The 16,699-nt window shown below is 43.6% G+C and overlaps 1 protein-coding gene across 5 annotated transcripts in view; it reads right to left on the reverse strand.

The window, feature by feature from the left end:
- Nucleotides 1-7,150: 7,150 nt before the first annotated feature.
- The window catches only part of LOC146189967 (uncharacterized), a 45,214-nt gene continuing 35,665 nt past the window's right edge, over nt 7,151-16,699 (reverse strand). For all 5 annotated transcript variants that reach the window (XM_084604691.1, XM_084604692.1, XM_084604688.1 and 2 more), the window contains 5 exons: nt 14,332-14,434; nt 12,744-12,835; nt 10,880-11,150; nt 9,271-9,407; nt 7,151-9,052 (listed from right to left, as the gene is read on the reverse strand). In XM_084604691.1, coding sequence (XP_084460817.1) covers nt 8,468-9,052; nt 9,271-9,407; nt 10,880-11,150; nt 12,744-12,835; nt 14,332-14,434 — 1,188 coding nt within the window. In that variant the 3' untranslated portion in view covers nt 7,151-8,467. The remainder of the gene's footprint in view (nt 9,053-9,270; nt 9,408-10,879; nt 11,151-12,743; nt 12,836-14,331; nt 14,435-16,699) is intronic.

Here is a 16,699-nt window from a genome sequence, read left to right on the forward strand (position 1 = left end):
TGCCATGCCCGTTGTAATATGCAGAGCTCGATCGCGAGGAAGTGTATACCACGATGTTGTTTCTCTTATCTGCATGCGGAACCGGCTTCGTGACCAGTACACGCCGGAATCGAAGGACGCGTCGATTTGGCGATACGGTGCGGCGCAGCGGCAACAACCTGGGAATCCGCAAAATTATATGGAATTCTACAGAAACTGCAGCCGACTGAGAAAGTAATGGCTGTGTAATCTCTAACCCGTCTGCAGTGATGCAGACCCTTAAATGACAACTAGTTTTCAGTATAACACGCACGTGCAGTACACAATCGTTATCGCGCCGTCTATCCGCCGTCGACGGACCGTGCACGCCAGACTGAAGAGGCAGCGGTTTCCTGGCGCGCGCGTCGTCCGGTCTCGGGGGAGAGCGCGCGCTCGCTCTGGTTTGACACGACACGCAGTAGACGGATAAACAGTCCATGCAGGCAAGCGGCTACATTTCGCCTCCATCGAGGCCGCCGCAGGTGGCAGTGAATCCGCGAGGTCTTCATCAGTGCAGCAGTGGAAAAAAATAAATGCCCTGCAAGGGGAGCGCGCAGCTGCAGCTTTTAGGGGAGAAGTTGAAGGACTGCGGCAAGGACCACGAAAAGGTGGCGCATTGGCGGGCGTATTGCAGGGTTTGTGGGGAGTATTATAGTGGGGAGGATGAGGAAACGCCTGAACACTTGATAATTTCCTGTAAAGGGCTCCGCCGTATAGTTCAAGGCAATGGGCCAGATTTAGCCAAAGCATTGGGGTTTAAGGATAATGAAGGGGAAATAGACTTTAAAAGGGTAGAAATAACCAAACGAAGGTTAGCTGATTGGTGGCTGAAAGGAAGGCAAGAATAGGTCCACACTATACATTACTATTCACGGCTAGGCGGCCTGTGGCGCCGCAGCTCGATTCAAAGGGAGTCTTATCCACCCATACATGGAGGGGGGAGGGGGCGAAGCGCCGGCTGTTGTCTTGCTGTTCTCCTTCCTCCATGCTGTTCTCAATTCCCGCTACCCCCGCTACCCCCGCTTCTCACCGTGGGCGCTGCCAATGGATGAATGGAATACAGGAGCGTCCCCTTTGAAACGGGGTGATAGCAGGATAGCAGCAGATATATCATGCTCATTTTTCTCCCTCTATCTTAATTATTGTTTTAGGTTGATTAATTATACTATCATTCTATTTATTAAATTTTTGTTTCTACATTACTAACACTATGCCACGCTTTTAAGCCACCAATCTTCCAGTTGTTATTTGCTAGCTTTCACAGCCGGTTTATTCACCCGGCCACTGGTATCTCTAAACCCCAAAGCTTCAGGAACAGTGACTGCGCCTGCATCGACTTCCGGATGGATGCCATTACATTCGAGTATAATATGGTCAATTGTTTCACTGGAGTTACCACATGCAGCACATGCGTCATCTTGGATGGAAACGTTCGATCCGGGCGTCTGCTTCTGCGGCTCGTGTCCTGTGTTGATTCCGTTGCTTCTTTGTCGTACTGTGGTGCGTTGTTGAATTAAGAGAGATGATTGGTCAAGCAGGAAAACACGTGTCTGCAGAGAGCACAGTTCCAGTTGGTCTCCTTTGACTCCCCCCCACCTCGCCTTCTCTCTTTTTCGGTCTTTTTTTTTTCTTTGTTCACGAGGGAAGGCTTGAGGACGACGAAGCTATTTTGAATGCAAAATAACGGCTTGAGGGTCTAGTTGGTGCTGCATCGTATTCAGAAATGTGGCGCAACAAACACAAACACAAGAGAAGATACACAACACACGCGCACACTACCAACTGTAATAAGAATCTGAAAACACTTCCTCTTCACCACTCCTTTCTACACTCAGGTACATATCTCATCTTCCTCTTCTTTACCAAGGGGATAGTGGCACTTTCTTCCTCGCATACCATAAACATCGTCCAAACATGACAGTCACAAATACTACACTGTCTTGTTACTCCACACCTCTGCTTTGCTCAGTAACTCATACCACGCTGCACATAGTCACATAGTCATACACTAAAAACCACCGCCACACATATACAGTAGGACATGTCCATCCACACCACATAACTTGTGTAGTCCCTAAGTATTGAAAAACTTCACCCTGCCAACGTCTACGAAGCCACAAAGCCCATGTACTTGAGGGAAAAAGATTCTTTAAACTACCATGGCCCCAAAACGTAAGAGGAGTCCAAGAATAACAGCTTTAGGCCAAGAATAACAGCTTGAGGCCCGATAATAATCTCGTTCTTTGCATTACTCAGGAGGATTGCTCAATAAAAGTAAATTCTTTTCTACGTAAACTCAATGAAGCTTCACTAATACATCTCTCTTCTTTCTTCTGTATCCAGTACGCCTCTAAAATTTTGCGCGCCATCTTATCCCGACTATTTCCTAAAATGTTAAGCCTGCTAAACAACGGCTCACACTTGCACTTCTGACAGTGCAGGGGTAAATTTGACCCCTTGCAATTTCTATGGACTTCTCATGTTCCCTCATTCTATCATTGATACATCTTCGAGTTTGCCCTATATACTTTACCGCACGTCAGAGGAACCTCATAAATCACTCCCACCCGACATCCAATAAAACTCTTTACATGCTTCTTATCGCATTGTCCTTTCTTTTTCCTCCCTATTAATGCACATAACCCACTCAGTTTTTGGGGGGCAGAAAACACAACTGGCACCTCAAACCTACCTGCCACCTTTTTCAGGCAGTGTGCAACTCTATGTATATAGGGGATCACTTGTGGTCGTTTATTTCTCAACATATCTGCCGTTCTTTTTTTCCCTTTCATTTTCTGCAGCAGAGACTCTGCCACTCCACATATAATCATAACCAGGAAACCAGCCACCTCAAGTCTTTGTAATTGATTATTGAAGCTTTCCTCTGCCATATGTACACATGATTTTAACAAGGCCGACTCCAAACAAAGGGAAGCTATCCCTCTTTTAACAGTCTTTGAATGGGCTGATCCATATGGAAGTAGCTCTTTTTTAGCCCTGGGAAAATACTTCCAACACACTTCCCCACATTTTGGGGCCATGGTAGTTTAAAGAATCTTTTTCCCTCAAGTACATGGGCTTTGTGGCTTCGTAGATGTTGGCAGGGTAAAGTTTTTCAATACTTAGGGACTACACAAGTTATGTGGTGTGGATGGACATGTCCTACTGTATATATGTGGCGGTGGTTTTTATTGTACGACTATGCGACTATGTGGTGATATTTGCTTGTCCAGCGTGGTATGAGTTACTGGGCAAAGCAGAGGTGTGGAGTAACAAGACAGTGTAGTATTTGTGACTGCCATGTTTGGATGATGTTTATGGTATGCGAGGAAGAAAGTGCCAATATCCCCTTGGCAAAGAAGAGGAAGAAGAGAAGAGGAGGAAGATGAGATGCCATGTTTGGGCGATGTTTATGGTCTGCGAGGAAGAAAGTGCCACTATCCCCTTGGCAAAGGAGAGGAAGATGAGATGTACCTGAGTGTAGAAGAGGAGGAGTGGTGAAGAGGAAGTGTTTTCAGATTCTTACTACAGTTGGTAATGTGCGTGTGTGTTGTGTATTTTCTCTTGTGTTTGTGTTTGTTGCGCCACATTTCTGAATACTATTTTGAATGCCTTTCCTGCAGATGATCATAAGTACATCACCATGGTTCTAGCAGTCTCATAGCTTAAATTGCAGGATATATGTCACTCGAAAGTTCATGCACAAATCAAAACGCAGTATACTCGTTATGCGTTATCTCATTTCGAGCAAATCGTGTGCGTCACAAAAAGAAAATAATTCAGCTCAAACTTCGACCACGGAAGTTTTCTTTATCTGTCTGCGGAGCTTGCAAAACTCGTAAACAAGCTGGAAGAGTCACAATTTTTTTCAGTTCAAGAATTACGAACGCAAGCAGCATATGTGTGATTCTGCTGTTTTTTTTTTTTTGTTTGTTTTTTTCCCAAAAGGCGGAGGTTCGCGAGCCTGGATGTCCTACCGCGATGACAGAGAAATGACACTACGCATAATATATCTACGTCCAGATGCAATTCCATTTTTATGTGGTCACTAAACCAAGAGCAGAACTCTAAAGCAGAGCAGATTAATCACCTAAAGGTGATGTGGTGCAAATAATCGTGTTTGACAGCTCTATTTAATGACTCTGCCTGAGTCTTGTGTGTTTTCAAATCTAGCACCTTAATTCATTCAAGTGTTCGTATAGTTGAGTGAAATTTTTATGCAATTCTATAGTGTTTCATATGTGGTACCATATGCTTGAACTATTTATTTATATTCACTTCAGTTGTGAATCGTTTATCCTGATGATTTTTGAGGTCATCCGCTATGTGGCTTTGTGCATTTCTATGCGCTTTCGCTGATCTATTTCGTTTTTTATACAACTGCCTGTTCTATGTATCCACCCACATTCAAATAAGTATTCAGCAACCCCTGTCATAATTTCTGTCGCCAAGCAATCCTAACAAACATCTGTTTACATGTGGCGTAAACAGAGTAGGCTAGCCTAGCCTAAAACATCCTCCATTGCGTTTTCAGTCCGTGCGAGCGTCGATTGAGAACTGCAGTTTTGTCCTCATAAATCGGCGCATCCGATAATAAAAATTTGTGCGATAATTAAAATATGTTAGATCGTCATTGGAGCTCCCGTTAACATTCGATAAATAATTAAAGTACCAACTGTTGCTAGTCAGTTCATCAGCAATCTGTCTGAATCAATACCAGAAAAGCAGTCAAACACAATCCCGCATAGTCACGTGGTATGTATTCAGATTCCTGGCAGATTGAAATTAGGACATCACAGTTTCTTCAACACCTGATTCTCCCCAAGTCATTTTTGTGGGAGCAAAGAGTCCTGGGATGTATGTGTCCTGCCATTTATGCATAATTTCCCAGTCAAAAAAAAAATAAATGGGTCCAATTGGGATGACCAATCAGATTGAATTGGGTTTGCCAATCCCAAATGGTTTGTCCAATGGGTACTGTCCAACCCAACTGGTTTCTTAATTCCCAACTGGGAAGCTCAATGGGTTTCTTCAATCCCAATCCGGATGCCCAATTGGTTTCTTCATACCCGATTGGGACGCCCAGTTGGTTTCATGACTCCCAATTGGGAATGAAGAAACCAACTGGGCATCCCAATTGGGAATGAATAAACCCACTGGGCTAATTGAAGAAACCCAATGGGTTTCTTCAATCCCAATTGGGACGCCCAATTGAAACTAATTGGGCTTCCCATTGGTTCTAATTGGTCTTAAGGAAACATTCCCAATTGGGAAAGTCAAGTCAGTGATATCCTTGACAGAGATGTGCATATATATACATACCTCTAAAAAGAGACAATAGTGAAAATTGTAAGTTCTTATCAAAGTATATGCCGCTTAATCTTAACTGATTTTATCGTGTCCACTGTAAGGGCAGACATAATTGGCGGAGACAGTGCGAGCCTCCCAGTTAGAGAGACTAAGAGAGACGGGTAGGGTAATCGTTTCAAAAGTAGGACTCAACCCAGACAGAGGCATCTGAAAATAAGGTCACAATTAGTAGGAAATGGGCGTCCGGGGAAGAGGACACCTATTTCCGATGGAAATAAAAGTTGTGCAACCAACCAACCGACTGCTGAATAATTTATAATTGAATTTCATTTGTCACCTGTTTCGGTTTTGACGGCTATCGATGGCTATGTGACGTCAAAGTCAAGTCTAGGTCACGTGATGGATTAAAATACAGCGGTATAATCATCACTACAGTGATAAAGCCATCCTCCCTCAAAAGCAGGGATCACTATAAGTGAAGAAGAAGCGATTATATCACTGTTTTTCATGCCACGTGTCAAGACTTGTAACGTCACAGCCATCACTCGGCTGCCGACACAGAAACTGGTGAGAAAAAAAATTATTTAGCGGTCGTAGGCGAAAACTGCGTGCGGATAGATATACAGGAATGGCTTACACATCAATAACAAGAATGCCATCAAAATGTGCTGTCTATAGTCCTTTAATGTGCACTGGCATCGCACAGCACACAGATGCCTTTGTGTTTCGGCCGCGTTTCGATGGAAGCAAAACGCAAATGCATCTGTGCATGTGCTGTGCGATTTCTTCTTGAGTTTCAACGTACACAGTCACGGCTTAAATCATGCTGTAATGACTAAGAAACCCATGAACTAACACTTTCGCACTTCGTTAGGGTGCTCAACTGCTGTACCCAAGTATGTGGGATTGAATCCCAGCTGCTTTTCGATCGAGGCGAAGAGCAAGACGCCCATGTGCTATGCAATGTCGCTGCAGGTTAAAGCATTTTAGGAGGCCAAAATTTCCGGAGCCCGCCACTATGGCGTCTCGCATAGCCCGAGTGGCTTTGGGAGACTAAACCCCATAAACCAAACCCCGTTTCTGGTATAGTGTTTATTGGTTAAGAGGGACGCCATATTGGAGGAAGGAGTTTGGTAATTTGAACTTCGTTACATTCTTTACATGTGCACTGACATCCCACGTCACACGGGTGCTTTGCATTTCACCTCCATCGAAACACGACTGAGATCAAACCCGCATCCTCAGAGGCAGAAAGGCGAGTGCTAACTACCGATCCCACTGCGGCGGTGTGCAAAGTTTGTCATTGCATGGAACCTGAATTGCTCATCGTCACAATTTTTGTTGGCATTTGTAGCTGAAGAATCAATAACCTGCCGCCACGACACTTTGCGAGGTCACATGACCAGCAAATCTGCCATCGGCAAGCTCAACCTTGCCATGCAGTTACATGACATGGCACACCACGCCAACAAATCAGTACTTTAACATGTCATGTGAAGTGACATCTCGACAAATCAGTGAGTGGCAAAACCACTGCCACCCACCATGGGAAGGTCCCCATCACCTTCGTATATGCGTGAATTGTCGGGTGGCGTCATGACCGGATGCGACGTCAGTTCCGTTTATTAGACATGGCCCAATGTGCCGTCATGATTACGTCACGGCCTTTGATCCACTGCTATTAGGTATCTTGATGCCAGGTTGGGTTCAGGAGTTGCACAGCTACTTTCCACAGGTGTGACCTTGAAAGTATGCATCGGGATATAATTGCATTAGATGCAGCAGGGCTAGAGCAACTGGGAGAGAAAAACACAAGTAGGAACTAAGAACATGTGGTTTTATTTACAAAGCGACATCTTGAAAGAAGAACTACACAGCCGACAGAACACTTAAAGTTGAAAAAGCAAAAAGAGGAAGTAAGAACGTGAGGGAATAGGACAACAAATCGTTGAGACTGCACATGGCAGCACTATACCCGTGACAGTAGCAAACAAAGCTTTCACAAAGAATGCTGTGCACGAGAATTTCGTCCTTCTAAATCCATATTCCGCTTGTGTGTCTCTTGAGTACTATTAACTCACATATGCCCAAACTATACGAAATTAAAAACATTAGAAGAAAACGTTCAAATATTTTCTGATATAAAATGCCTCACGAGAATTCACAATTCAGTCATTCTTTAATTTATGAAAATAATTTTTCAGTACCACAGCAGTCCTACAATGTAGGACATTAGGCAAAAGCATTACAGTACCTATTAACACACTGTAGAACTTTAAACACCCAACGACATACGGCACTCGGCACATGAGTTAAGCAGGCTCAACAACGTCAAAGACAACAAGCTATGATTGCTTTACAATCGCAAAGCTGCCATGCTTTCTTCTGCATTCAGAATTCAGCATTGATTAGCTTACGCTAACAAAAACTTACCACGGCAGAGTTGTGTTTCTGCTAGCTTCTTGGTTCCCTGGTTTCAGGCTTTGATTTACAAGTTTATACATGTCAACAGCGGTACTGTGAGGCATCTATGAGGCACAGAGTGGCGAAGGTTCTTAATTATTTTGACCACATGAGATTCTTTAACGTGCACTGAAACTGCAGTGTCAAATTTTACATTTCTCTTCAACCAAGATGCCCCCACTGTGATGAAGTGAGTCCGTAAACTAATACTCAGCAGCCAAAGACTGTACTCTGTGTAGTATAAAATAAACTATGCATATGCACACTGTAATTGTCCCAAAATAGGTGTTTCAATATTAATTCAGCCAACCTTCTCACTTGGTCTCTGAAAAAAATTGGCTATGAACCAGCATAGCCACAGTCAGTTACGGCAAGGAATCTTTGGTAGACGTGCTTCAACATACGATGAAAGAAAAATTGCCGTAATGTCACACACAATGATGACAGTAATGTCGCACAATGATGAGATCGTGGTCGCCATCGTGAAGCTGCCAGGTGAAATATACGTCAACATGAGAAAATATGGGTATCATAGCCCCAGACTTGGTTTTTAGCACAGATAGACAAGCACAGAGAGGAATGAAGTTGACTTGTTTGTCTGTGCTAAAAACCAAGTCTAGTAATGTACACCTAGCTTACAAAAAAAAACGTCCTCGCAAGCCACAGCCCCGCATTGCTACGGGCTTGCCGCATCTGTCTCTAACATCTCAAAATCATTTTCTTCGCAATCAGGCGATGAAGGACATGACTCAGATTCACAAATGAGGATGAGATCAACGTTGTCTTCAACTTGCTCAACAGGCTCACTGTCCGCATGGTCAGATCCACTCGAAAGTTCCTGTTCCAGGACTTGCTGCTCATCAACGTTGCCATTGCTAGCAAGTGACCTGGCTTTTAATCGCTCCCTAAATTCCCTAATTCTTTGAGCACCGGACTTTGGGACCTTCTTCACGGGACTCGCCATTAGTACCAGTTTTTTCCGCAGCCGACAATCTCTCATTCGATCAGCGGCCGTTCTCTTCGGACGCTCAGCGTCACAGGCGCCGGCTTCGGCAGTGGTCAAAATCTGTGCGTCATCTTCGCCCATTTCAACAAGTGTCGGAACGCATGGCGAAGACACACTACTCAGCGAAGTTGTAGCCATAGGCGGTGAGGATAGTAAAGAATTCTGCACAACTGCCTGCGCCGAGCCACTCCACGTGACATTGGTCACAAGACAGCTGCTTACGTCGGGCAGTGGTAATGGGGTGTTGTCTGGAACCTGGCATAAGGAAAGAAAAAAAAAAAAAGAGAGACGTACCAGTTAACACTACATGTAGAGACTTCGACAGTGCTTGAAGTATTTGTGTCAGTAATTATAACGAAAACGAAGGCGAGACGATAACGAACATGACACACACGCTCTCTAGCCACACTGCACGTGACCAGGAAGCGCAAGGGCAAAGCTGTTTACAGTAGAGAACACACAAATCATGTTACCTGAGGTTCCATACATGTTTCCTTTATTGCTGTAGAGTCGGCCACAGATGTTTCACTAGGGCTGTCCAACAGACCAGCAGCAGATGACAAAAGGCCACCAACAGCTGGGGTACCTCCCGGTACAGCTGTTCCAAGACCTGTGGAATACAGTAGGTGTCCTTCACTGAAGGAAAGCAAAGCTGGCATGCAGGTATTCACTGCAATTAACGCACTTCAGAAAAAAAATCTAAAAAAAAAACCTTATATTTTGAAAGAAAGCACTTTTAATGGCAAAAGCAACTTTTTTAAAATGACGTTTTGGAAGCCCATTTTTTACATACCTACCAATTTATTCACTTCGTGGGTCATCCATTTCATTTTATATAAGGTGCGAACAAGCTGAGCAAATCCAATCCCTGCTCATTATTTCTCATTTTCTCAAACACTAATTTTTAATGGTTGGCTAGTTTACAAGACTGAAATCTTTGTATCTAGGGCAGATAACTATACTATGTCGGGAAAAGATTTGTGCTTGCTAGTTTTTTTGTGCGCTCTAATTAAAATGGTTCATCAACTACTTTCCCCCACATTGAACTTCAACAAGCTGTGAAATGACAAATATTGCTTTGATCAATAAAGTTGGGTTCCTTATACTATATAGCCATATGTTAACAGTTTTCTGATGAGTGGTTTTATCTCTACTGTTTTTACAAACAGAGGAGGGAAAATGAGAAATATTTTGAAAACTAACTGATACATAAAAAAGCGATTGCGAGACTATGCATTTTCATTGCAATGAGCCTAAAAATAAAGAAACATGTTTCAAGATTCCTGTCCACCCTTAAACAAAGGGCATAATCACAAAGTAACAATATGAGCACACTGTGAAGCTGATGTTGCTTACAGGAGCTCCTTTCATACAGCAGATATCCTAACAAGAAACTAATCTACCCACGCCTATACTAATTAAAATTATGGGGTTTATAATCACAAAGATCCCTGCAATCCCTAGAATATATGAAACAGAGTGTAAGAATAGGCAGAATTTTACTTTCTGCTCGCACGACTACGTGAATTGCTAACATGCTTAAAGTAATGGTCGTTTGTAACATAGTATTTATGAAAGCTATGCCAAGGTGCAAACTGCCAGATATGCAGGAGACCCTTTAAAAAAATGAATTTGTGGAAGAGCTAGCTTTAACGGCCACACACCTAAATTAAATTTCTGTGGTCATAATGCTGCATTCACACACGAAGCAGTTTTCACTTTTACACTTGATTTCCCGCAGGCGACTGTGTATTTGCACGCAGTTTTAGTGGTCCTTAGGAGGTCAGAAATTGTAAAATTAAGTGATATAAATTAGTGCGGAATTAGTTTTTCTTAAAGTACCTCCTAGTTTTTCAGATTTCCGCGGTTAACGGACTGTTAGTGATGAAATTCTAGAGGTTCATAGAGATTATCTGAACATCTGAACCGCATAGCAACAGCTTGTCCTCCTGCTTCTTGAAGGTGAAACGAAGGTCACATTGAAGTCCCGGTGAAGACTGGCTCTACTTAGCATAGTGAAGCTTTCGCATCAAAAACTTAACCAGTGAAGATGCTGCTTGTGGCAATGGCAGCATTGCTCACCAGTAGGGCTGGGTGGGTTCACAGGAACCAAGGTGACTGGCACTGGGCCCTCCGAAGAACCACTGGGTTCCGGCTCCTCGGTGCCGGGAAGTCCGTGGGTCACCAGTACGCAATTGGGCATGTAGTACTTGACCCGTGCTGGAAGGTGGCTCGGGTGTGCAGCCTTCCCCACCGAATGGCAGCACGGGCTGGCAACCGCTAACTCGGAGGAAGAGGAAGAGCCGGTCACCCCAGTTGTTGCAGCAGCAGGATGGCTCGACAAAGACTGGACCTGTAAGCCATGCTTGGATTAGGACCAGAAGGAATTTTTCATTTGAAGGCGTACTCACGGTATTGTCACTTCAAGAGCTCTCGGACCACACCAGTCGCAAAGACCTACTTCAAATTCCCTGGCTATTTTGTGCGAGTGTGTAGATGAAGGCGTGAGTGAGGAGTGACAAATAAAAGAGTCGCTATTTGTTGTCTTAAATCTTAAGGGCAGCTCAAGCTAGAATAAATCTCTTAATTTTAAATTTACCGGTCTCACTGTAACACATTTGCATTTTGTCCACTGCATTTGTTTTCCTAATTCCATTGCCAGGTGCCAGCAATTTATAAACCATTTCAGAGTTTGTGAACTGAAAAAGAAAAGAAAAATAAATAAAATAAAATAAAGAAATAAATAATTCTTTTTATATTTTCAGTTCTTTTTCTTTTAAAACTTGTTTAATGAAAATTGGTTTATTCTACTGCCCACGGACAGCATAACAGTCGGCTAAACTGCAAATTTCGGCCCAGCCAGACCGCTGGATTTCAACATGAGAGTCCCGTAAAAGATGTAGCGAGTGGCTTGAGGAAAAATATTCGGCCATGCAGTCATGGGTGGGTGTGATATGCTCCAAAATATTAGCACTCCCAGTCCACCCGGGAGGGTAGCTTCTGGTCAGACCTCAGCGCACACCCAGCATATATACTCTCTTCTCTCTCGTAACCATGTGCAGAAGCAAACCGTACTGAAAATGCAAACTAAGTACGAGCAGCCAATTCGCTGAAAAAAAAAAAAAAATAAATAAAAATAAAGCTGGCAGCTAATAATCAAAGACAACATAAATAGTCCGCAATCTAGCAGAGTAAATATAACAAAGTGGATATTCCAATCCACCTCTATTCTTATCAACCTTGTTTCTAGGGAGGTGTCTGCCCTTGTCCTATTCTCCTGAGGGCAGTAGGGTGGTCATGAAATTTCAACAAGGTAAAATTAGGTTATAGGGTTTAACGTCCCGAAGTGGCTCAGGCTACGAGAGACGCCGTAGTGGAGGGCTTCGGAAATTTCGACCACCTGGCGTTCACCAGTCGACCTACACAACCATGCAGTGAGCCACCATGGTGGATTCAATAAGATCACATTGGTGTGGCTACTCTGCGAGAAAAATGTGCAGGTATGTATGACAGTTCCTTGCAGTATACAAAAAAGTATTCAGTTTGCTCATTCAACTAATAATTATACTTTCTAGTATTAGAGAAAGGAACACTATTGCCAAGTAGCCTTTCGCTGTATATACAGTAACTACATAGATATTTTAAACTTTAACGCCAGAACAACAGCAGAAGTTTTTTTCCTTTGTGAAAACTCACCGTTCCCTTTAATATTAGAGGCAACGGTACACTGGACTCTACTGCTACACTTTGCTCTCTAGCAAATGAAGTGGGCTGCACTCCACGTCATATCGAACAGAAACGCGAGCCCTTTCTCCGCACTTGTCATCGTAGCATGTTATCCAATAGAACTGAAGGCTGAATAAAAAAGAAAGAGTAAAAAACACATCTGAAGTGGGAGAAAAAAAGAAAAGAAAGTCTAGGTGAGTGAACAAAAAACAGCACTCACCTGAGAGAGTGATGTTGGCGCTGTATTTTTCACCATCGGAGCTGAAGCACTCGCCTGTGGTAGTGCACGGGCAGCCGATGACAGGCCGGTCCCTGCAAGCAAAACAAAAATGCGGAAAAAAAAAAAAAACGACCCCTATGGTTCCGACATCAGAAACCCCAGTAACTTCGCCATTGTGGTGCAATGTATTATAGTGCTACATTTTTGAACGTGGAAAACGGTAGATTGAATCCACTTTCCCTTTTTTTTTTTCATTTCTGTTTTGTTTTTGTGTCACTCTACTGGAATTATTTCTGGAAGTGGAGAAAATTTTGGGGGTCCCTTAAAATTCACTTGAGTCCAGTGGTGGTCTCGGGGACTGGCTTTAGGACGGGGCGGCCAGACTGGCAACAAAGCTGACAATGCTGTTTACATCTTGACATATGCCGCATTTTTACAAGAGCTGTTGTGCAAGTTCATATCGCCTACTGTGAGTAGAGCTGACTATCAGTGCAAACGCGTTTACAATGAAACCATCGAGTGGAGAAGACAGGCGAATGTGTGAATGACCTATGACCCTGGTTTTTTTCGATTATAGTGATTTCACTACAGCAATTATTCGATGCCTTTACAACAGCGCAGGGCACTGGTGAAATTTGTCAAAACAGAATTTTACATGTTTCATCTGTCTTCAGCTGGCTATATCTGTGGGTCCCAATGCTCTGGTGCACTTTGCAGTCTGACTTGCACCGTATCATAATTGAATGCCACCGAGTGTGTGAACTGGTCTTTGAGCATTGTAAACAGCCTTCCTTAGCAAGCTTGAACTTCAATGAGACGTATAATAATATCTGACCAATATTTGGGCTACTGCATGCGTGCGCACTGAGTCATAAATGAGTTAGCTTAATTAATACGGAGGGTTAAGTGGTGAACATTCTAGCGAGCCTGAAAGATGACGTCTTACAAAGTTACGCTTGTAACCTATGTTGTCTGATATCAAATTATGTAGACCTTTTCAAATAAAAATCACTTGGAAGTGCAGCCCCTGTCCTAATGACCTTTATCAAAGGTGCCATGTAGTTCATAAATAAAAAGCAGACAGCAGTATTTCATACATAAAAAGGTCCAAGGGTAAGGAGGATTTCATTTTCTTTACCACTTTAAATGCAACTTGCTAGCTGTGGCAGGTAAGGTAGTAGCTGTAAATATCAGTTCAAGTAATTAGTTGATTATGCCAGTTGGTTTCAGGATTCTACTTTATTTGGTGACATTGGTTTTCCCTCCCAGTGGGGCTTCTAATACTTTCCAATAATAACGAATCGATTTATAACATTTACTAAGGCCCGTTGCTCACACAAACTCCCCATAGTGTGTGTATTTGTGGAACCGGTTTAGTACCGGAGTAATCTAATGGCATTCTTTAAAGGCTACCCATGTTTCCCCAGAAATAACATACGCCCGCGGAATACGAGCTACTATAGGGCACTACGAACATGCTTCAAAGCAATATGTCACACCAAAGCAAGCAAACAAAAAGAAACATACTAGACAGCATGGCATTTCTCTTTTTCGATGGAATGCCCTACACGTAGACGAATGCACCAACCTGGAATGGCCTGAGCTGGAGTGCCCTCAGGCTCGTCGTCTAGAGTGAGGTCGATGACCTCGTCTGTTGACAATGGACCAGTCTGTGTAGCTGTACTGTTAGACTGAAAAGAGCAAAAGCAGGCAAGTGGTACTCAGATAGAAAAGAAAAAACTGCGATGTTTACAAAAGTATTGTGTTCTATACGCAGCTACAGCCGGTAGAGTTTTCACTGGGAAAGCAGCGAAGCTTCGATGCTTCAAAAATGCCCAACGCACTTCCTAGGATGATATACTCTTAAAAGCAACCAAAAGGCCTGGATGACAGCAGCGGTCTCTGATGAGTATGCGTGCCACCTTGACCGTAAGTTTGAGGCGTGGAAAGTTGTTTTTAATAGAGAACAACAGCCCAGCCCATGGTGATATCCAGAACTTGGAAGCCATTAAGCTTATCTTTCTGCCCCCGAATGTGATTGCAACGTATCAGCCCATGGACCAAGGAATCATCCTGCATGCAAGGAAGATTTATCGCCACCATCTGTTGACCATGGCAAAGAGTATTCTGTGGATCTTTTAGGTGGCATTTATTTAATTGCAAATGCCTGGAAGCAAGTAAAGGGCAACCTGATTCAGTGCTGTTTTAAGCACGCTGGGTTTTCTAAGCAGGAAGGTGCCAGTTTGCCCAATGAAGAGAGTGACGGTTGCAATGACTTGTCTGATACCGATAGTATGTTAGACGATGAAGGGGAAGCACTCTATGTGTGCACAAACGACATGCTGAAGACGACATCGGCTGCAATTTCATGGACTACATGAACGATGTGCAAACGTCGTATGCGGACTTCGAAAGTGAGATCTCTGACAGAGGACATTCCGACGACAATGGTCTTGATGCTGAACCACGATCGGCTTTAGCTGCGGTCTTAGAGTCACTAAATGTTGTGCGCAGTTTTGTGGAGTGAGTGGTGGTAACGCTAATATGCTGAGCATCGTTAGTCAAATGGAGGGCATGACTTATGGTGTCACGAACTAACATGCCAAGCAGCCGCGCATCGATGACCACTTCAAATGAACATTTAAATAAAGGGGCTGTGTTGAGGCAGCAATGTATCGTGCAATTATTTTCCATTTTTCGTCCGTTGTTGATAATTCGAAGGCTTTCAGTGGTCCCAGGGACTTCAAATTAATGGAGGTTTTACTGTATAAATAGCTGACTTACTGCATGAACTTCTGTTTCTTAAAGATGTAGAGACATCAAATTACAAGTTAAAACTTGCCATGCACTTCATTTGTGTGTAAGGATCACCACTGTCAAGGGAGGTTTAGAAAATATTTTAATCCTATTTAATATTTCTGGAAACGCTCGCTCTCGCATTTCTGCACCCATCACGAGCGCACTGACTGTGACGTAGATTTCCTCAAAAGAAAAATCTAATCAGACATTTGTGACATCATTGCACAGTTTTCCGATGTAAGAGGTGAGGTTTTGAGTGCATCGACTCTTGTCACTCTTCGATTCAGCTCGTACATAGTAGTGTGCAGCTTTCTAACGAACTGACATGGTATACGCGCATCCCGCGATGTAAGCAACAATTGTGATTCCCCCTCACTGCAGCTAAAGTTACACCTAAGAGCCATTTTCATTCACTAAAACTTGTGAAGGCTGCCGCTAATGCCGCGCCAATGGTCGGCGGACGGAGTTGTCAGTCGCCGTAGCCAAGACCGGACTGGTCGAGCAGCATTGCCTGGCTTGAACAAATGTTATCAGAAGGACTGCCTGCTATACTCGTGCAAAAGCAGCATGCCTACACAAATAAGTGCGGAGCTTTTGGCAACGCGGCACCATCCGCGGCTGCGCCCGACGAACTGTGCTTCTCCCTGTCCGCCTAACACTTAGCTAGGCCCACTCGGGATTGCTGCACAGCACTTCGGAACGGGCAATGCTATAAGAAGGGTTTGTCTTTTGTCACTGCTTTACTACAAAAAAAAAAAGCCTATCTCATAATAAAATAAGCTCGATAAGACGTGTGCTCGGTGACCGCATTCAATCGGCCTAATTTGCTCTCCACAAGCAGTGCCACGTCTGTTGCCGGCCGCTTGAATCATGGCTCAGTAAACCGGGTCACATCGGTTCTTCGTGGTACGTGTTTCCTATGATGTAAGCAATTGTCGATTTAAGTTGAGTGTAGCCAAAACTATTCTCGACGACCACTTTCATTCGCTATAATTTGTGAATTTTCTCTCCACCATCCCCAGATTCGCACACATGAAAGCTGCGCCTCGGTGCAATGCAAACTGTAAATACATGAGCATTTATGCGCCCTCCTTCACAGCCAAAGCAAGCTTAAAATGAAATCCAGTTCCACTTTATAATCTTTCCCAGCCCCTCGT

The sequence above is a fragment of the Amblyomma maculatum genome, chromosome 5, assembly GCF_055883805.1.
Source record: "Amblyomma maculatum isolate TAMU_Amacu chromosome 5, ASM5588380v1, whole genome shotgun sequence".
Classification (NCBI taxonomy): Eukaryota; Metazoa; Arthropoda; class Arachnida; order Ixodida; family Ixodidae; genus Amblyomma; species Amblyomma maculatum.